Below are 21,931 nucleotides of genomic sequence, written 5' to 3'. Positions count from 1 at the left end.
CCTTGTAAAACTATTGGTAACTAATTAATTGGTTCATGTACTGAAACAGGATATATTCTGGACCCAACACTATGCACTGAATGTTTTGGAAAGAGCACCTGTACTGTACATTTATGAAGCTTAGAAATTATTGAGACTGTCAAAGAGGTGAGTCAACCGTAGAGGATCAACACCTGACTCCGTCAAGATAAAATCAAACTTTGAATGCTTCAAAAATACTAGTCATTGCATGACTATTGCAACTAATTGCATTATATTTTACAGGTATTCATGTCATTGTGTCCACCCCTTATGCAATTTCATTTACAGGGATTTAAGATTTAAGCATTTAAGATTATCATGAAGTTGCTCTGTGCTTAGCTGATGTGCTTCGTTTGGACTGTATGAGTGTGGTTTGATCTGATTTGACTGACATAGGCAGCTCCATGACAACCTAAGCAAATAATCCCACAACTGTCATCACATTGTGATTCCGGTTCTCATGTTGCTCAGTTCTGGTTAGCATGGGAAATCTACTTCTTAGTTCAAGTAGTGAGAAAAGGACAGATGGAAACACAGAGATGGAAAAATAACTACAATTCTTTTAACGTTAGTTAAAAAGATTTTCTGGACCTTAACATAGTGGCAGTGTTCATTCAACAGTGTGGATAAACAGCGCGAATTAGCTGCAAAGCTTCCCCGTTCGTTCTGTCAATATTGCATCGACTTCTGTCTCTCCGTGTCTGATACAATTACTATCAGTGGTAGTTTGGGACTGCTGTGACCTTTAGATAGTTTTCATAAGGTCCAAAACATGTTTAAAACTCATCCAGACACAAACATAGTTCACAGTGCCCACAGAGTTTCAGATTAATAGACAAGAGTGGAAATAGAAGCCATCTGGGATTATTTTGGTTATCTATGACTAAGCAAATGTTAAAACCTGTAGTACAGTATCACAGTGGTGTCTGAGTGTAATGTAATCCATTAGTTAGATAGCCATCCTCAAATAAGCCCTTTCCCAAATCTAGTCTGACAGTGTTTTAATTTGGCCCCTAACTTTCTGAAGTATAAATAAAAACAGTATTTCTGTCTTTTTTAAGTAAAGAATAGTCAACTCATGTAATGCAACTATTTTTGGAGGCCTACAATCCTTTTGAGGAGCTTCACCTACCATGATGCTGTCACACTTCACAGAGACTTTCCCTGGTGCATGCTCTTTGAAGTTCAAGAACCAAAGAGGCCGCAGACGATTTTGTATAGAAAGAACTTTAATCGGAGTCTGTTTGAAGACAATGACTGTAATAGGAATTTTGAGTCTAAGCAGCCGCAGCAACACACACATCTCAGTCTCCATCATCTTCCTCACACAGATGATTAGGTGTGCAGAGACCAGCACTGATGTGGAGCCGGGGTGATTGAATCACAAAGTGACCCAAATGAAAGAATTGATTAGTCTCGCGATCATGATGTGTGTGAAATGAGCACCCTAAAGTCTCTGACACTGATCCATTAGGATTCTTCTCAAGTTTGCTTGTGATTCACTGGTACATTGTTCTGACAGCTGCTTCATAGGGGTTGACATTCACACTGAGTGGGGGTATTACAGTGGACAGATCTGATTGGCTGACGTGACCAAGTGTTCAGGAGAACTGCAATTTATCAGAAGAATCAGATCAGAATAGAGATGGATGTCAAGGTAAAAGAATGGACTTGGCCTTTTAATTATCTTCATCGTGATCCTCATCTGTGATTTTATGACATACGCTTTTGTATGACATGTAGGGCTGAAGGGTGTTATGATGTGAGGCAATTTAGCACAGTTGTGCTTAGGGCTTTGAGCTAAATGCTAACAGCAGCATGCTGACATGCTCATAATGCTAAGATGCTGATGTTTAATGGGTGTGCTTAGTACCATCTAAGTTTAGTATGCTAGCGTGCTAATTAGCACTAAATACAAAGTACAGCTGAGGCTGATGGGAATGTAAATCGTTTTGCTGGGGTTTTGTCATAAATCAAAGCACTGATGCACTAGATAAAAAGTTAGGGGATTGCCAAAGTTATTACAGTTCAGCTGAGCAAAATCCATATGTTATTTCACTCAAAAATGCTTTTCAGACAGAACTCTTCAGGGATATAGAATAACTTTTATATCGAACCATGATTTCCTGGAATCATTGATTTGGAAAAAAGAATTTTATAAAATGATAACATATGATCGTATCATTAGCAACACTGAAAGTCAATATATCCCTTTCATGCATGGCATCCACATTTGTGGATAGTTATTTTAACTCCATTTTGGGTTACTATATCATGGTTATGTTCTCCAAGTCATTTGAGGACAGTGTCAGTTGATTGATTGCAACACTGTAACAGTGGTTACTCTCTTGTTTTCCAAATATTTATTGCTTGATGACCCCATCAGTCCAAGATGGCCGACTGTGATGGCCATGTGCTAAATGCCTCAGGCATATCTGTGAAAAACTTTTATTCAAGGAGTTCAATCAAGAAAAAAAAAATAGTAGTATGTACAATAAAATATTATTATTAGGTTTATGTTTTATAAATTAAAATTTAGAGTAAATTGTAGTTTTTATTCACCAAAAACCAACTGTCCACGTATGGACGTACGTGGACGTCATGCAACAGTGGAGTCACATTGCATTAAGTTTGATTTCTGTAACCAGCTAGTTTTTCTATTCTAATTTTTCAAAGATGTGATAAATTGTATAATATTATAATAAAACAGACATTTAACAAATACCGTAAAACTTTGATTAATAGCCCGGGCTTTTATTTGCTAAAATCACTGAATTGACCCTGCCTTTATTTGGGACAGGCGTCCATACACAGGCCTTTAATTCTTTTTGCACAAAACTGAACAGTTTATTTATTTCAAACAGAATAATACTTGATGGACTTCACATGACAGGATTCACAACTTGGATTTATTTTTATGAAAAGCTGTTTTGATTCTTTTGATTGGTGGACCCTTACAGACTAAAGGAAGATAAATAATCAAGGAACGGACGCATTTGGACTTAATGAGTGGACAAGCGCTTCAAAGTTAACGGCAGTCAGCACTTTTTTCCCCTTTTCCTCTCTTGAAGCCATGCAGGTTACATCAGTAAATCTAGAAGAATTAGACTTTGGGTCATGTTGTTTCCGTTAAATGAACTTAACAGTGGTATTGTGGAGAATCTAACCGATCTAACGATGTTCAGCATGTCCATATTGATCATACGTTTAAACATTAATATTTGTATTAACGATCTAAGCAGCTTAGAAGCAGCTAAAGCGGGCGACCCCGCAAGGTTTAAGATGTTTTATACATTCAAAGACCAGGTGTTTAATTGAGGCTGGCGTTTATTTGTCAAAATGTGTTCCCACACCAGGCCAGTAAAGGAGATAGGCGGCTATTTGGGACTTGGCTATTAATTGAAGTTTTACGGTATATGAACATTAATAACAATGCAAATGTGCATATTACAGCATTAAATTGCAACTTTTGACTGCTTAGCAGCCTTTACACGAAATGAAGAATAAGTACTATACTCACATACTGTAAAGAAGTAAGTACTACAACTATGTAATCTGTTACATGTTGGATGTTGATATGTTAAAACTGAAATGATTCAACATGAAGTTAGATGAGGATAACAATATGCTACTGGGTTTCTGCATACATGTAAAGTTATCAATACCACTGTGAGTGTTTTTCCTCTATTTGTTCCTAAAATATGTTTTTTATTGTTAATTTTCAACTATTGAGCTTAAATACATAGCATAACATGATATAAAAAACAAAATCAGGTAATATCAGGTGTGGCGTTGTGGTGTCCACATACGGAGAAAGTTAAATAATTAAAAAACAAAAGGATGCATTTATGTAAATTGGCTGCTTCCCTTGTTTGACTTTGACATTGGCTCATTGCATAAACATGAGCCGTACGAGGCAAATTTACACATGGAAATCCCATTTGGAAAATGTATAAATTTCCCTTTTGCCACTTTAACCTGAAACACAGCAAAATGTTATTGTTGCATATAATGTACAGTAATAATGAGAATATCTTTTGATATTCAAAAGATATTCTCAGTTATAGTATTATTTTTCAGTAATTAGATTAATTAACCAACCCGCAGGTCTTAAAAGTTGTGGAGGATCACTGCATGGTGTACATGTGACATCTGCAGCCTTCCTACAGCCAGACTGTACTCCTCTTTGATCCGGCTTCATTATGCAGTAGGAGGCTGACCTATCATGAAAGCTGAGACATGCTGTGTTCCAGCCTCCCGTATTGTAAACACAGAGATGTACTGAGACAGCTGGTTGAGGGGAAAAATTGTTAATTAGGGCCTCATTTTTGAAAGAAAATACAACCATATCTTTTCCTCGTTACAAACACTTCACTGGCAGTTATTAGGCCAAATTAAGCCTCTGTTTTGCTCGTCCCTAATGACCGTTTTCCCTGGAAGCTTTGTACTTTTTTTTTTTAAATCAGCGCTTCCCATGTCCCCTCCTCACTAATCCCCTCCTCTCATTAACCTCTTGCCTTATTTTATGCTTTTTCCCCATTTTTCACATTCACAGTGTGTGTGATAATGCCACGTTCCAGACTGCTCAGAACTGGGAAATTTCCAAGTTGAAATATCCAACTTTCAACCTCAAAGCGTTCAAAGGTGCATGGTGGTGTATGACGCCGAAAGTGAACAAAAAATTGACCGTGACAAAGTGTACACAAAGTTGCACCCTCAGCTGTGCCTTTGGTGTAAATTAAAAGGATGGGCCGTTTAAATGCAAACAACTGACACAAATGGCCTATACTTCAGTTGTATTCCCGTCTAGCTACATCAGTTGGTAATCCTCAAGAGTCAGTCAATATTGTAGGTTATACTTCCTAATGCTTTCAAATGTTTTGGCATTTTTAACAATAACTTTTATGCAGAGAAGATGACTTCATGAGATTCTTTATTGTAACCAGCTACCTAATAACATCAATTTACAGTACATGCAGAACAGGTTTTACTATATGATCGTATGTATTGTTTTAATTTAAATACATGCAAATGTATATTTTGTTGCCTTTTAGTTTATGATTTCCCATTTATAATGTGGGCTTCCATGGGAGCTGGCATTGTTGTGTGATGTAATTCAGCTGCTACCTGTGAAGTCGGGGTACATATTTTTCTCCGAGTTCACAAGTAGGAAAATAGGAAATAGTAGGAAAGTAGGAAATCCAATCAGGTGGCGTTCCATGGTACTTTTTCTAGTCGGAGGTCGGAATTTTCAGTGTTCCGAGTTGCCTAGAACGCAGCAATAGGTACCTATTGAGCATTTTCTTGTATTCATATCATCAGTTGTGCAAAGTTTAGTTTACTGTTTGATGACACTCGCTCTATGGCTTTTTGGCCGTTTCACACTTTATAGGACGTCATTAATTAAGTAGTTGGAGTTCTCCAGGTTTGAAACAATATTACACATGGCTTAGGCTGACACATTTCCTGGACTTACTTAAGAAGAGGACTTGTTAAATTATATAGTAGAGTTTGTATTTCTTGTGCACAACCTGTCTCTTGAGGATGAAAAATGGGGATATTCTAAAATAAACAATATACTAAAGGAGAGCGACTACCTCATAATTTGACGAATACCACCACATTTTTGCCAGACTGGGGGAAAAAAAGGAATCACCTTTATAAAACTTTGCACCATTACTATCTCATCACAATCCAGTGTCTCTCAGAAAATGGCTCAAGTGTAGAATTTAAACTGTGATTTTGAAAAAGAAAATCCCTGTGTTATCTTGGGAAATTTCAGCTGACACATAAGGAATGTTAAACCCGCGACCCGATGCTCCCCTTTCATCCTAAAGCTACAGAGTGACTCTGGGCTTTATCTTGGATAATTCGTTTTCTCTTAGCTGTACCACCTAATCTGAATATATTAGCTTTGTACTGTATGTCACCCGAAGAAAGAGTCCAGCTCGAGTATAGCAGTGGTCACCTTCAAATGACAAGCCTCATCTGTCTCCAGCTCACCTGAATATTGTATCAGCATTGTTGGATGTCTCACTCATCCCTCTCTCTCTCTTTTCTTTCCCTGGTGTGTCTCTCCCCGCAACCTCTACCTTTTATCCTGTGCTCCTCTTTCCTTCCTCCTGTCTCATCCTCAGATTGTCGTCACGTTTCCCAGTGCCCTCTCCTTCTCTCTCTCTCTGTATCTCGGTGTGTCTGCTGTCTTGTGCGGTGCCGCAGGGCTCTCTGGCTGATGTAATTTATGCTATCTCCTTTGCTAGTGTGAGAAGAGAGCGTCCTGAAGCCAACACTCTTCATGAAGAGTGCTCCTGTGGGAGGCTGTGAGCCAGCACTGGCTAAGCTACCCTCTTTCTCTCTCCCTCGCCATTGCTCCGTGCACAATTCAGTGACCACGCATGTGAAAAAGACACTCAATCTGCTTGGCAGTGCAGGATAATTAAAAATACAAATTGGAAGTGATGTCACCAAAGGTATCTGTTCTGCAGCCATTCATTACACCAAAATGTCAGATTAAGTCGCTCCATCAGGAATCCAGAGGCAAATTGGACTTCTAGCAGCAGTAAGCACTCGGTTTTTGGAACAGGAGAAGATTTCATGTTGACTGAATATGTTTATGTGTGGTTGCAGGACTGCCATCCATTTCTATGACAACAGAGAAGGCTTTGGCTGGGGAACTGAAGAGCGCAATGGAGGGTGACGCCAGGAGAACCAATCAGGTGGGAGCGCTGTGGAACTCACAGCAGCTGTAGATCATTTTGCTCAGGCCTCTCAATCACTCAGGGGCCTTCCGTCTTTCTGTTTGAAATGCAAGACAGCTAGCCCCCTCTGTCTGTGCCAGCAACTTAACAACTTAACATCTTAGAGCAGCAGCTCACACAACATCATGCATTTGCTGATTGCCTCACATGATCAGAGATTTTGCAAGGCGAGTGCATATAATGCCCCTTTAGACTTAGAATGCAACTGTTTAAATGAAGAGACAATGTACAGTGATTTGAAGCTCTCTTACCTAAAGGAAGGATTATCTCTCTCCCAGGTTCCAGAGGACCACGGGGAAGCGGATGATAGCTCGGAGAAGACCCCCAGTAAAGCCTCCAAATCGCCCCAGAAAACCAACAAGCGGCCCAAGACTGTCCCAGTCAAAGTCACACTACTAGACGGTTCAGACTATGAGGCTGCAGTTGAGGTATGTTGCTAAATTTTCAGTGCTGGAGAAAATGATGATGATGATGATTGTATTTGCTTGTTAGAGGTTTGACTGGTGCTCTTTCATTATGTGATCTTGTTGAGCATCTGCAATGATTTTTAATGCTACATGAATGGAGAATTAGCGCACCAATTGTTTGCCATGATGCATCCAACTCCTAATTCTCACAACAGAAGTGGAATTCTCTTTTTGCCAATTTTCTAGGAACTGGACTATTTTGTTTGGTTTAGATAACCTGGCCCTGATCCAGGACCATGTTGTATGTACTAAATCACGGTCCTGCTCTTGAAATTTCTAATAGTGTTGAAAATACAAACTGACAGGATGAAATCATATTAGTGACCTACACCTATCAGTGTGTAAGCTTTAGTGGCATCTAGTGGTGAGGGTTGCGAATTGCAACCAATGGTTCACAGTACATTCACGTGCTCCTCGGATGGTCCCATTTCCCGAGTTGTGAAGTTGTTCTTCTGACTTCAGTCATGTGTTCATCTGCTCTTAAGTCACAATATGGATTCAACATGGAGGCTAATACCAAGATGTGTTGGATTAGCATTTTCAGAGCATATAAACAACAAACAGACATCTAGTTCACTCTACATGGACAGCAAACTAACATGAATAACCGTATTACAAATGACATGTTTGCAAAATATGTATATGCAATATGTGATTTTGCACGAATCAAAGTTCTGTATACTTCTTTATGTCCCATGCACACTTTTGTTCTCTTTTTGCAATAAAGATTTAAGGAGGGAAAAAAGATTCTGATTATTCCAACACCACATGCACCGCTCACCCATCCCTTTCCGAGCAAGCAGGAGAAGATACGGTGGTCGACAGGCTCTGTCAGCTCTTGAGCTAAATAATACATGTGGTCCTTTATTTGTCAAAATTTCTCTTCTTTTCTTACTTCTAATAAACCAGTCGACTGCTACTTATATTGCTACTAATATTACTTGTTGTTCTTCTTCTTCTTTTTCTTGATCTTCGTACGTATTCAACGTAGTGACGAAACATGCTCTGTAGAGCCGTTTGTTCATTTAGGCTATTGTAAAAACATGGTAGCGCAACGTGGCGATGTCCATGTAAGAGGACCTGCGGTGTACTGTATGTAGATAGAAAGGGCTCATTCTAAGGTAATTAAAACACAACGGTTCATTATGTAAGGTCTTTATACACCACTGAAAACCTAGTTATATATATTATATTGCATTTCTGTCAATAGATCCACCTAAATATTACACACTGAACCTTTAAAGTTGCTTCTCACTTCATAGCTAAACACACAGCTTCCTTTCCATGCCACAATAACAACCCTCTAGTAATCGTTTTGCCATCCACAATTTTGCAAACATGCAGAAATATAATTAGAAAAAAGGATTTCAAAAAGTGGTTTTGCAGTGTTATTAAAACAGAGTTTGGTTGTTTCTCAGCACTAAAATGCACACGTGCTTAAATTTTAAATCTTGCTGTGCAGGGTGACAATAAATATAGCATTTTAAGAAGCTGGTGTACATCTCCACCATTTGAACGTAGCCCTTGACTCAGCACACCACACGAAGGTACACCTCAGTGGGATTTAGTCTCCCTCAGTAATACATGCTACTGAGTCAGGAAATGCAGCTCTGCTGCTATTCTCACTGAGTGGGGGAGTGATGGGTGGAGGGAGGTGAGACAAGCTCTACATTGTGGGGGATGGAAGGCTAAGATGAGCAATCCCTGGCTTCCGTGAATCGTGACTCTGTAGCCTTTTGTGTTTGTAAACAGATGGGTGTAGCTTGGTGAATTCCTACCACTCTTGGTTTATTTGAATTTCACAGTAGCACCACACGCTCATCATGATGGAACACTGCAGAAAATGTATCTGCTCCTGGACTGAAATGACTTCTGAAGAAGAGTGAGGGGTGCTGAAAGGGGTGTTCCACACCAGAGGGAGATCCTGTGCAGGGCTAGAGCTGCCATGAATCACATTAAAGCCCACACTGGAACTCCATTGGCTGCCGCTGCTGATGGAGTGCGATGTGTGACGGGAATGATCTTGTTGGCTGCTCAACCTCATTCATGTCACTATATTCCATTTATGGCTTACTGCCTCCCACGTGACCTCAAATTTTTTACTTACAAGAGGAGAAGTCCTGACCGAGGCGTCCAACACACATTCTCCTTCAACTCAATCCCCTATCTTTCCTTCTCTCTTGGTTACATGCATGCATACACACATGCACACACACATTTCTTCATGTCACCTGGGCGGTGACACTAAAAGTATTGGGGTTTGACAGAAAATCCATACAGTTGACAGATGAGTGCTCTTATGTTTGACCGGGGAGAAAATAGAATAGCTGAAGGAAAGAAAGAGGGGAAAAGATGAGGAGGGTGCAAGATGATGTGGAGAGAAATATGGAGAAGAGGATAGATACCAAGACTGCTTACATTGTGTATGAGAGTGTGCAATGGAAAAAAGGCATGCAGAGACACAACAGTGAATGTAATAAAATCATTACCTTAATTACAGTCATGATGTCCATAAAAACACAGAGAAGCTGCCGGAGCCTCCTGTTGATGTTTGGCTCACAACATTGCAGATATTGATTGAGCTCGGTGTGTTTTCATTTCTTTCCATACTCTTAAAAAAAAAAGAACTCCACCACCTGCTTACAGTACTTCACTGCCTTCAAGCTTACAAACTCTAGCTATTCCTTTTTCAAAAACAACTTTGAATGAAACATCTGGCTTTTAGATTAAAATCCTGAGGAGACCATACTCTTTTTAACTACTTAAACTTTGGCTGAACAGAATGTTTTATGCAGGTCCAACCCTAATGTTCATTTTTACTGGTTAACCACAAGACCATGTGTGTTTCCACTTTAATCGAGAGGAAGGGCTGGTTGGGGTCTGCTTTTCCTGAATTCAAAGTGTTATGTTCCACTGATATTTAAGGGCTGAAACAAATCTATATGCACAGGGTAAAACCTACAGTCAAGAGCGCTCAAGTGCCTCCTAAGACAAAACCACCAGCTCCATAAACGTGAGGCTCATGTGACCATGTGGTTAACAAGTTAAAATGAAAGATTCATGACATATCATTTCTTCCAATTTTATTAACAGCCATCTAGCATGTTTGCCTCCAGCATTGCTCTCTGCTTGCACAGTCAGCTGCAGACCTGAGCCTCTTGAAAATGAGTTCAGTGTCTTGCTCAAGAGAACTTCAGAATGTATGAGCTGGAGCACAGTCTGCCCGGTTGAAAGGCAGCTTTTCTCATTATACTGTATAATCTTTTAAGTGTCATGAGCCAAACTTAGTGAACAAGTCGTAATAACTTTTGATAAAATGACCATAGCATATTTGGTCCATCCACCTTCAAGTATTATAATTTAAATGTTTATTGCATTCACATGTCTTTCCACCATGGTGGCATTGAATGTGATGCTGCTTTATGTATACAGTGTTTCGTCCAGCACTCTATGTGTTTACTTCACCTGAAATTTGCAATGTCAAAAAGTGTCATGTCAAGAAAAAGAAATAATGAGGCGATGTCACGTTTTATTAAGGGACATTCCCTTTAAGCTTACCCACCATGAGTAGTACTACAAAGCCTATGAAAAACAAAGATTTCTGTGGCTCTGGAGGGAGCTTTCCGAAGTCTGGAAAATAACCCTGGCGATGTCATCAGGGTTATCTCAGCTTTGGTTTTGAGGCTTCAAATTTATAACAGAAACAAACGGGGGGAGGGGGGGGTGGATTTGATGGGCTAACACATTCTCAATTCCGACTCGTCACATATTGACGCTTGGTCAAAGCCCTTTGGCGTCGCTTTTTAACGCCCTGGGTACCCCTTTTGCGTCATTTTTAGATGTTTAGGGCAAGTGAGCAATGCTTAGCAGCAACAAATATGCAACGTCTGGTAAAGTTAGCAACAATAAATAATCATGCATGCATCCGGTTACACTTTCAAAATAAAACGCTAGCATTTTGAAACATTGCCATTTTGAAATGGCACGTTATTAAAGTTGTGAAATGTTGCAATTTGGTTAGGTTAAGCACAAAAAGTACTTGGTTAGGTTTAGACAACAAAACTACTTGGTTAAGGTTAGGAGAAGATCATGGTTTGGGTTAAAATAACTACAGATAAGTTATCACGTAAGTTAACTTACGCCACTTCCGTAATTTACACAATTTCCGTAACTTACACAATTTCCGTAACTTGCCAAACTTTAAAAAAAAAATTTAATGTTGACGTTTTGTTTCACACGGGACACGAACATCGCTCTTCTGGTTCAAAATCCAGGTTCTTGCCCTCCATCCACCCCAACCTCATATATCTACCTTTATCGTCAAAAAAAAAACGCTACAGGGCTTCCCCCACTGCGTTGAACTATGACACTATAGGGATCCCCAGTGCGTTACAAACTAACATAGATGAGTCTTGACCATGCATCCATATGTGATGAGTCAGGGAGAGAACTGGTTGCATGATCATGTATCAGTAGGTCTACTGAAAGATGGTAAAAAGATAAAGACTGAGCACTGTAGCTTTGAACAAAGGCAGGGCAGAGGATTTTAGAGGGCCAGGGGCCCACATTTATAAAAGGCAATTTTTGCAGATAATTAAATAAATACATGCCTGGAATGACTACATTTGTTAAAGGAATATTAAAATGTATGTATTTCAAACAAATCCATGACAGAGGATGGTTCAAATACTGCTACATTACAGTTAATTAATGATATGCAAATCATGACATGCAAAGAAATTAAATGTCTTTCAGGCTAACTTAACCAAATTTACTTTCTCCTGGTTCAGCCATTAACCCATTCTCTCTCTCACACACACACACACACACAATCACACACACACACACACACACACACACACACACACACCCCCCGTCTCTCCTCATCTTGTTTGCATGGGTGCGGTGATGGATTTCTAGGAGTATGCCAAATGGCTGCTAACACAATCAGCCCACAGAACTAGTTACAGAAATGTGATTGGAGCCAATTGGAGCGACAACTAAATCTCATCAGCAGCTCCTGAATCTGTTGCCATGCTTGGGGGGGCACCTGAGATGTGTGTTGCAATTTCTTTTTGTTAGAAAATCGAATATATGCGCCGCTCCCCAAAAAATGTGACTGTTCTCTCACTACTTTGCCTGTGCCAGCCTCAGTACTGCATGATATAAATTATTATTTAACTGATTGAGAGACAGATCCCTTTATAATGACTAATTAGCCTTTCTCAAAATTATTTATTTATTTTTTCTTACAAGAGCCGAACAAAGCTTTGTGGTGGCCTTGTAGTAACCGAAGATGGAGAAAGTGAGAGGGCACATGCACACACAGAAGGGACCTATTACTTCTGTTTCCATGGTAACAGCTGCTTGGTTGCTTTGTCGCCATAGGAGCCAGGTTTCCCTAGGAGATGAATCTGGCGTGTGTGTTCCCGTGTGTGTGTGTGTGCGTGTGTGTGTGTGGAAATAGCATTTTGCCAAGGCAGACTGTGCAACCCACAGAGGCCTTGTTCTCAGCGCTGAAGGGCTGGATAGAAAATAGGTGTGGTCTGTTGAGACGCCACTGATGCGAAAATGCAATTCCTCCCCTTATATAGACATACAGAGTGCAGCTCCTCCCACTCAACAGGGGAGAGAACAGACTAGAAGCATCTCACAGACCATAGTTGGGGTGGAGTGTGTCACTGATATTGTTTGACTCCTTTGTGTGAAATATGAAGTAGTAAAATAATATGAAGTAGTAAAATTATAACCAGCTATTATATTGCTAGATAACCAACCAGAATCATTAAGATCCCATTACAAAGACTCTTTTTTTGTAAGATAATGTTTTGCATTTTGCATTTATGCCAGTTGATAGTGTAGATATAGACAGGAAATATGGGGAGAGAAAGAAGGGTGTGACATACAACAAAGGTTCCCGGCTAAAATTGATCAGGGATGTTGCATTCATTTGGTATGGATCTTAAGCACGAGGCAAGCAAACACTCCAAAGTCATACACATCTTTAATGAACTGTATTATTGCACTCTGTCCTCTTCTTAATATCTTTTACAGTACATGACGTTCATACAACCTGGACCTGTCTGTTTGCTGTGTGTTCTTATATGGTTCTATGCATGTATGTCTGTGTGTTTGTGTGTGTAACAGAAATTTGCCAAGGGCCAGACCCTGCTGGACATGGTGTGTGGCCATCTGAACCTGCTGGAGAGGGACTACTTTGGCCTGTCTTTCCAGGACACGGACAACTCCAAGGTCAGACACAGAAACAAAAACACACACATGCATTAAGATGTCTGACTTTGGGACACTAGCCTACAGATATTTTTAGTCATATAGTCAGATCTGTAACTGAACCTCTGTATGGCTGGAGCCAAATGAAGCTGCAGTTAAACCAAACATAGGATATCGATTTTTTCATTGAATTTAGTGTGTGTTTTTATACATATTTTAATTTACTTTTTTGGATGGATTTTATCACTGATTTCAGGGCAAATGTCAACTAACCTTTCAGCTAACCAGCCCACTTAACCAGACTGTTTTTCCAGGTGTTATAAAGCAATGAGTCCCTGGTTGCCCTTTTAACTGTGCTTAAGCCTGAGAGTGGCATACATGCCCTTTACCTTTTTAAAATGTGATTAGACAGTATGGCCTTTTAAAAAATGGTGTACAGGGTCTATAGTGCACCATGAAAGCTCTAGTGACATTAAGAGGAGAGAGCTGGATTCAGATGGCATTTATATTGTATATTGATGTTTTCAGTGTTTATAAAAGCCTTCATCCATTTTCTTTCATCATGAATCTATTTGGCTTTCAACTAGGGAATAGATTTTAAAAGGAATGAAGAGCCAGAGAGTTACAGTTCTTAAAGGGGCTCATAAAAATGTGAATATGGATGATTTTGCTGAGGTTGATTTCGCAAAGGGGATTGTCTCTTTCTTTCTTTCTTTCTTTCTTTATCAGAATTGGTTGGATCCCTCCAAAGAGATTAAGAAGCAAATTCGGGGTAAGTGCAAAAGACACACACACAGAGTCCAACAAATCCACACACATACAGCATTTAAATGAACAGACAGTCCTTTGCAAAACAACCTTGCTGGTGGTGTGTCCGCAGTTGGTTCTTGGACCTTCGGATTTTCTGTCAAGTTCTACCCTCCAGACCCGTCCGTGCTCATTGAAGATATCACCAGGTAGGTCTGAATGCATAACATGTTTTTGAATAAATGTATGAATGTCCTCCACAATTCTGAGGGACTGGCGGTGGTACTCTCCGTGACTAAATCTTAAAACCTCAACAAATAGCATTAAAAATGTTCAGAGTCTACGGTGCTTTGAGCTAAATGCTAAGCTCAGCGTGCTAGCACACTCACAATGACAATGCTAACATGATGATGTTTAGAATGTCAATGTTTACCATGTTCACCATCTTAGTTTAGCCTGTTAGCATGCTAGCATTTGCGAAATTAGCACTAACCAAAGTACATCTGCGAGTTTTGCAGGTATTTGGTCGTACACAAAGATTTGGGCAAAGTAAAAGTTTGATCTGATAAGCGTCATTAAGATTCATCCTCTGGACGCCATGAAAATAGGTGCAACATTTAATGGTAATGCATCCAATAGTTGTTGAGTTATGTCAGTCTGAATCAAAGTGGTGGACTGGCTGACATACACACACACATTGCTGTCCCTAGAGCCACACCGCTAGCATGGTTAAAAACTTGGGTCAAGAAGTCCAACAGTGCTTCTTCCTGATGTTTCCTGATAATGTAGACACCTAACTCTTAAAGATAAAACAGTGTCAGCAGCATTTCTGCCTCCACTTCCTGCAATTCTTTAGGTACTACCTGTGCCTGCAGCTGAGGGACGATATCCTTTCCGGTCGTCTGCCCTGCTCGTTTGTCACCCACGCCCTTCTGGGCTCCTACACTGTCCAGGCTGAACTGGGAGACTATGAACCTGAGGAACATGGCCCAGACTACGTCAGTGACTTCCGTTTTGCGCCCAACCAGACACGTGAGCTGGAGGAGAGAGTGATGGAGCTGCACCATAACTACAGGTCAGAAACAATATGAATACATTCAATTGAATGCCATGGGGATTATGGAAAATACTGGTATTTTTGATTTCTGAGATGAATATGAAAGAAGTGATGAATCGTATTGTATTTGCGTCGTAGGGGAATGAGTCCAGCAGATGCAGAGGTGAACTTTCTAGAAAATGCCAAGAAGCTCTCAATGTATGGAGTTGACCTGCATCATGCTAAGGTATAGAGATAAAACTGCACTACTCACAGACTTTCAATCTGTCAATGCACTTTTGTCTGTGGTTTTTTGATGCCCTGTGCTTGTGTTCACCAGGATTCAGAAGGAATTGACATAATGCTTGGCGTGAGCGCCAACGGTCTGCTCATCTACAGAGACCGTCTAAGGATCAACCGGTTCGCCTGGCCAAAAATCCTCAAGATCTCGTATAAGAGAAGCAACTTCTACATCAAGATCCGCCCAGGAGAGGTAAATAAAAGCTGTCATTATCTTGTCTTTTGCATCTTGCTGACTCAGGAGTTCACTGCGCAATAATTGCATGCACAGTCCCACTAGAACAGCTCGTGACAGTCACTCTGGCAAAGCCAAGGCAAGTGGAATGAAGGATCATTTGGCAAAGAGCCAACTCCACATTTCTATTTCATGGTTTCACAGTTGTTAAAATGACATCATTGTCTCCCTTGACTCGTCCCAAGCAGCATAAATAGTCATTTCATGGTTTGATAAAAGCTTTACTTCTGAGATTTATCTGTAGTAAACCATGAGACAACTGAAGAGAACTATTTTTTTCAGACATTATTTATAGCCCTCAGAAATACAGTTCTTACAGATTAGTCCGATAGGTCATGTTTTCAGTCTCCTCCTCCTCTGTCTTCCTCTATGGTGACTTTAAAGCGTGATTAGCCAGTCATAAGGATTTGCACTTTCATCAAGGATTTTACTTGCCACATTATGCTCGCTCAGGTTTTCAACTCCCTAAAATATTATGATTTGCTGTTTTTTCCTTCTTTCTTTGGCCCTCAGGGTATCTGCAGCGTGCTTTATATCCACTGTTAAACTGACATTGACATCTTCATCGTGAATACCAAGGCCATTCTATGCATATACTTTGTTCTGCAGATCTATCCTCTTAAGTCAGCTGTCACTTCAAATTTGCCTGGAGGGTCCTCATTGTGTTTTAAAGCCCTTTTATTCTAAACTGTCCCACAGATTTTTTTTTTTTGTATGGGACAGAAGTTGGCTTCCTCTTGCGAATGGAGTACTCCTAATGTTTAAAGACCTGTTATATTGCTAATAACCTATTGATTTGAAAGCATCTTCTTCTCCACTGCACATCTGATGGAGTGAGTGCACGAAAGGCTAATTTATAGGTTGGTTAGAGATGGAAAATCTACCTGACATGGCAGTGCGAGACGCAAGAATTTATTTCTACGAGTAAACAGAAAAACAACATTGATTTTTCCATTGCTGCGGAGTAAACACAATTCACCTTGCCACCATCCCTCCATTTTCCCCCGCACTTGCTCCCTTCACTCTCCTTTTCTTCTTCACCTTCCTTCCTCCTCCTCCTCCACCTCCTCCACTCCTCTCCCTCACTGCTCAGTATGAACAGTTTGAGAGCACCATAGGCTTCAAGCTGCCCAATCACCGGGCCTCGAAGCGATTGTGGAAGGTCTGCATTGAGCACCACACCTTCTTCAGGTAGGACTTTATATTCACAGATACACAGAGACACACACTTCTTCTGCACTGCAGTCGTTGCACCCTGCATGAAGTGTTAACACAACAGAGTTATCCTTTTAGTGAAACTTAACTGTGATGATTCCCTAACTTTTCATGGTAACGCTTTTTTCTCCAAGTCCCATAGTTCTGTATAATTTCCTTGAAAGGAACTGATGTGTAACTGTAAATTCATAGGAAGGTTCCTGAAGAGGACACTGTAATTATAAGCTAATAATTATAGAGACAATGAAGACGGTAATCAGTTTGTTCACTTCTAATTAATCAATTACAATTAATTGCTATTGCAACCTTTTAGTCACTGCACAGCAGGCCAGCTGAACTTGTAAAAATGTGATATTTGTCTACAGGCAAGCACACAATGATAAAGTTTCCAATAATAACTTGATTGTTTTACTTGGGTTTATATTAACGTCACTCATCAGTTTTTCCAATCAACTTACAGTAGATGAGAAGATCGATACCACTCTTATGTCTGCTAAATTTGAAGCTACAACCAGAAGACTGTTTGCTTAGCTTACGACTAGAAACAGGGTGAAACATCTAGCCAGCCTGGCTCTGTCCGAAGGTAACAAAATCGGCCTACCACCAGTACCTCTAAATCTCATAAATTATCACATAATATCAGTTTAATCTGTACAAATACCAAAGTGTAAAAGTATAACATTTACATGTCAGTGTTTTACGGAGCCAGGCTATTTCCTGCGCAGTAACTTCCTGGAGTCTTCACTGGCAACCTCGCGGTAATGACGACTTGAGGAAGCTTTATTTTTAAGTGCTGGTTAGGTGATTTTGTTGCCTTTGGACAGAGCCAGGCCTAGCTATTTCAAGTCTTGCTGCTGTTGGTAGCTTAGGATATACCATACAGGCTGTTGTGGTATAGCTCTTTTCTCATCTGCCTCTTGGTAAGAATGCAAAGAATGTATTTTTGAAATGTGTAACTATAATCAACACCTTCTTATAAACTCAGCCAACTAACTTTGTCTTTATTTTACCTATAATTAGTACCAAATCACACAGTGTTGTTCTTTTCAGGAAAATTTACAGGAAATAATCAAATTTTAAACTGTGTAATAAAAGCTGGTGTAGGCAGAAGCATTTTTGTTTTATTTGTTGAAATTATTTCATGGTCAGAACGGATGATGATGGCCTTCCTGCGCGCACTCTGCCTGTTCACCCATTGTGCATGAATATGTGTTTTGGGGAAGTGGCTTTGGAGGGAGGCCTGAAAGGAGGGGTTGGAGTTTTTTTGGTTGGATTCTTTCAAAATCTCGCTTTCTCTTGCTGGTTGCCTACACCAGCTTTAAGTAAAAGATGTCATCAAGGTTCAGAATATGAGAATTTGTGGTAGATTTACACAAAACGAAACCTTTCTACAGGTTGGTTTCCCCAGAGCCACCTCCCAAGGGCTTCCTGGTGATTGGCTCCAAGTTCCGCTACAGTGGGCGGACCCAAGCCCAGACCAGACAGGCCAGTGCCCTGATTGACAGGCCTGCCCCACAGTTCGACCGGTCCGTTAGCAAGAGGTACTTGCTGCCCCGAAGCATTGATGGAGGTGAGAACCAAGGCCATTTACACTGTCCACACAGGGGTCCACTTGTATTTCCTGGATTATGTTGTGAGGCAATAACTTAGCTATAGCCTTTCATGCTTAGAAATGGATTGAGGGATGGATAGCAATAATGTATGTATGAAAACATACTTCTCCTCTCACAGTGTAAATATTTCAGCAACAGGGCATACTGAGTTTGTCTTGGCCCTGAAGGGAATGCCTACCAAACTTCTGAGATCCCTATCTTGTCAGTGCCTAAAATTCCTGGGCATTAAGACAGTTAACTTTTGATTTTGTGTTAGAGTGTAGCCCTTTGAGATAAACTGTATGACCCTGTTAATACAGTGTCATTTAAAAGCTGGAACACTGGAGCCCAGTTGGTGGGGGTGGCATTAGCTCAGTCCGAGGGGACTGGAAATTGAGAAACGGACAGTCACCGGTTCAAGTCCAACTGCTGAAGGTGCCCTTGAGCAAACCCCTGACTGCTCCCTGGGGGCTGCACAATGGCTGTTCACTGCTCCTAATTAGGATGGGGCTATGTATAAATTGAATTAAAATAAAATTAAATAAATTGTATGTGGCCAATAAAAGTGAATATTACCATCATTGTTGATGTTTCCTTCCCCTTGCTCTTCACAAGCCTCAGCTCTAGGTGACAGTATGGACCAGTTGTCCCAGCGAAGCTCCAGTGAACGCACACAGTTCATGTCCAGAGAAGACCTTGACCAAGAGGGTAGCCTGGACCTGGACCACGATCAGTACCCCTATCATGACCAAGACCAGGATGAGTACACAGATCAGGAGCTGGAGCAGCATGAAAGTCAGGACCACGATCACGTTCAGAAGCATACTCAGGGTGCCAACATCTCAACACCCACCAAGACCTTGGAGCTCAAGGTACAAGAAGCCTTCATCGTGGTTTATAGCTGTTAAAAGTGGCTAAAACGTGTACATTTTACGGCACACAATAAAAATGAATGATATGTCAACACTGAGAAGACGAGAGCTGTCACTAAGCCACAGCCAGTCAGTCAGCAATGTAAATGACATCAACACTCACCTGATAAATGAAATATGCCCTTCAAGTGTGAAAACTATGTATGGGTTGAGGAAAGCACAACAAAACAAAACCATTTGGCTCATTTGAAAAACTACACAGCAGTTGCTGTGCCCCAAGTCAGAAAAATCCCTCCTCATCCTTCTCTCTCACATTCCTTTTCATTTATGACTGCTATCACCACCGCTACTTTTCTCTCCTTGGCCTAATTTCCCCTATTTCCTGCCCCTCTCCAGACTTATAAGACTTAGTATGAGTCATCTCTCCTCTCCATTTCTTAAATTGCCTCCCAAAATCTAACTTGACCACTTTGCTGCAGATTTTTTAACCAAGCATCAACCTTGCCTTTAACAGTTCTTCTCTTCTCCCTGCTGTAATGTCAACGCACTTTGCTAACCTCTGCTCTCTTCTCTCTGACCTCGTCCTGTCCTGCAGGGTGAGGAGGCAGGCTCGCCTGTTGACTCAAAACCAGAGGTATTTTGGCCTTAGTGTCTGTGTGTGTGGTTTAGGCTGTTGTAGGTCATGCACCCGTACTCTGTGTTTGTTAAGCACGACTTGTCCTTTTTTTGATCGTTTGTCTCTGGAGGGAATGTTATTTCTTGTTATGTCATGATTTCCAGGATTCCACTGAGTGTAATCCATGGAAACTGCATGAATTGATATTCAGATGAATAGACATAAAATGTTTAATATACATTTATTCAGGCTCTTTCTTTTTTTCTTGTTTGCCCAGTGGAAAATCGTTATATTTTCTTTACAGGCATTTAGCTCTTTTTGAGATTTAAACCGTACTACCACAGTGGTAAAAGCATATTTTTTTCATTGTCAACACATGTTCAAGAGTGTCCCTGTGTTAAATTAGAAGGATTGATTGTTATTAATAGGATAAACAGATGGCCCTTAAGCACTGTTGGGGATTCAGTGGTTCCTGAGTTGACAAATCTCCTGGTACTCCAGCTGAGATTTGTAAAATTCGCATTATTTTATTGAATTAATAATTAGTTCTGAACTAATCTTAAGTAGAACAAGCTTTCTAGATATGCACTACGTATTGTTGTAAATATATTTATTTAAATGCACATGTATTTTTCCTGTGCAGGAATGTTTGGTAGTGTTACTGAGTACGGCAGGAAATATTGGCATTGCATTGGTCACTAAAGGGTCTGTTCATTTGTGGTTTTGTAATGCCTTCTCACCAAATCTTTGGATGAAGAAGTATGGGAATAATCCCCCTCTTCAAGCACTTATGTCAATAGAGGAGTGCATTAATTATCAGTTGGCTGACACTTAAATGGATTTTCCCTGTCTTCTTGGCAGAACATTAAATGGCTTAATGGTCTTAGTAAAAAGCCCTGATGGTGTCAACTGTTTCAGTTTGTCTGTCCATCTGGCCGCCTGCCTTTTTGACTCACCTGCAGCACTTTACCTCTTTGTCTCTGCACGCATCTGTTCTCCACCGCCCATCCCCCCCAACCCTCAACCTCCTGCTTTGCTCAAAACCCTTCACTTCATCTCACTGTGCCCCACCTCGGGCTCCCTCATCTGTTGGACAAGGATCTGGCCACCCGTCGGCCCAAACAGGAGGTACTGCTTGTCCCCTCTCTTTGGCATGTGCTGTGTGTGACCCTCATCAGGTGTGCTGTGTTTTATTATTCATAACTGTGCCGGTCAATTAATGTTAGAACACAGTCAACAGCAACAGGAGTTTGAGTTTACTTCAGGTTACTTTGGTGCATCACTTTCTTGAATGCAACATCATAGTTTTTGCATGTCGGTATCATATTTTCTGAACACTGTCCTGAACACTAAAGTCTTTTTTGTTAAATGTCTAGCCTTTTATCAGCGAATATTTAAAAACCTCAGTGAGTTTGGGGCTTTGTGCTTCATATTAGAAGATTGTTAAAGGGACTATATGTAAGTTTTTCAATGAAATTAACAAAATTTTCATTGCCTTATTGTCAATGGGCTCAAAACTCACTTAGAAATGAAGCACACGCCTGTTTTCTCCGTTGCTTGCATCAGCCAATATTCTAACTATAATATAGTTAAGATGATGTCGAGTAAGAACAAAGTGAGCATTAGTAAAGCTGGAGAAACGCAGAGAAAGTCACGTTAGATCGCCAGCTAACACCGAGCAGTTGCTAATGTTATCCAGTGCAAAGTTATATCGCTTTCCACATTACTTCACTAAGTAACGCAACCTATGTTACTATCCTGTGTACCACTGTTGATTTAGCCTGCAAGAAAGGATGTAACGGGAAAAAGCAAATGTGAAGCTGTTGTTTCACATTTGCTTA

The 21,931-nt window shown here is 40.5% G+C and overlaps 1 protein-coding gene across 2 annotated transcripts in view; it reads left to right on the top strand.

The window, feature by feature from the left end:
- Positions 1 to 21,931, top strand: part of si:dkey-178k16.1 (band 4.1-like protein 1) — a 42,892-nt gene that overhangs the window by 8,595 nt on the left and 12,366 nt on the right. For both annotated transcript variants that reach the window (XM_046056953.1, XM_046056952.1), the window contains exons 2-13: positions 6,649 to 6,737; positions 7,058 to 7,207; positions 13,394 to 13,498; positions 14,207 to 14,249; positions 14,358 to 14,433; positions 15,081 to 15,299; positions 15,420 to 15,507; positions 15,601 to 15,753; positions 16,889 to 16,986; positions 18,405 to 18,580; positions 19,218 to 19,474; positions 21,189 to 21,218. In XM_046056953.1, coding sequence (XP_045912909.1) covers positions 6,666 to 6,737; positions 7,058 to 7,207; positions 13,394 to 13,498; positions 14,207 to 14,249; positions 14,358 to 14,433; positions 15,081 to 15,299; positions 15,420 to 15,507; positions 15,601 to 15,753; positions 16,889 to 16,986; positions 18,405 to 18,580; positions 19,218 to 19,474; positions 21,189 to 21,218 — 1,467 coding nt within the window. In that variant the 5' untranslated portion in view covers positions 6,649 to 6,665. The remainder of the gene's footprint in view (positions 1 to 6,648; positions 6,738 to 7,057; positions 7,208 to 13,393; positions 13,499 to 14,206; positions 14,250 to 14,357; positions 14,434 to 15,080; positions 15,300 to 15,419; positions 15,508 to 15,600; positions 15,754 to 16,888; positions 16,987 to 18,404; positions 18,581 to 19,217; positions 19,475 to 21,188; positions 21,219 to 21,931) is intronic.

The sequence above is a fragment of the Micropterus dolomieu genome, linkage group LG08, assembly GCF_021292245.1.
Source record: "Micropterus dolomieu isolate WLL.071019.BEF.003 ecotype Adirondacks linkage group LG08, ASM2129224v1, whole genome shotgun sequence".
In the NCBI taxonomy this organism is placed as follows: Eukaryota; Metazoa; Chordata; class Actinopteri; order Centrarchiformes; family Centrarchidae; genus Micropterus; species Micropterus dolomieu.
Note: the sequence above shows the minus strand (reverse complement) of the source record. Positions and strands in the feature narration are given on the sequence as shown.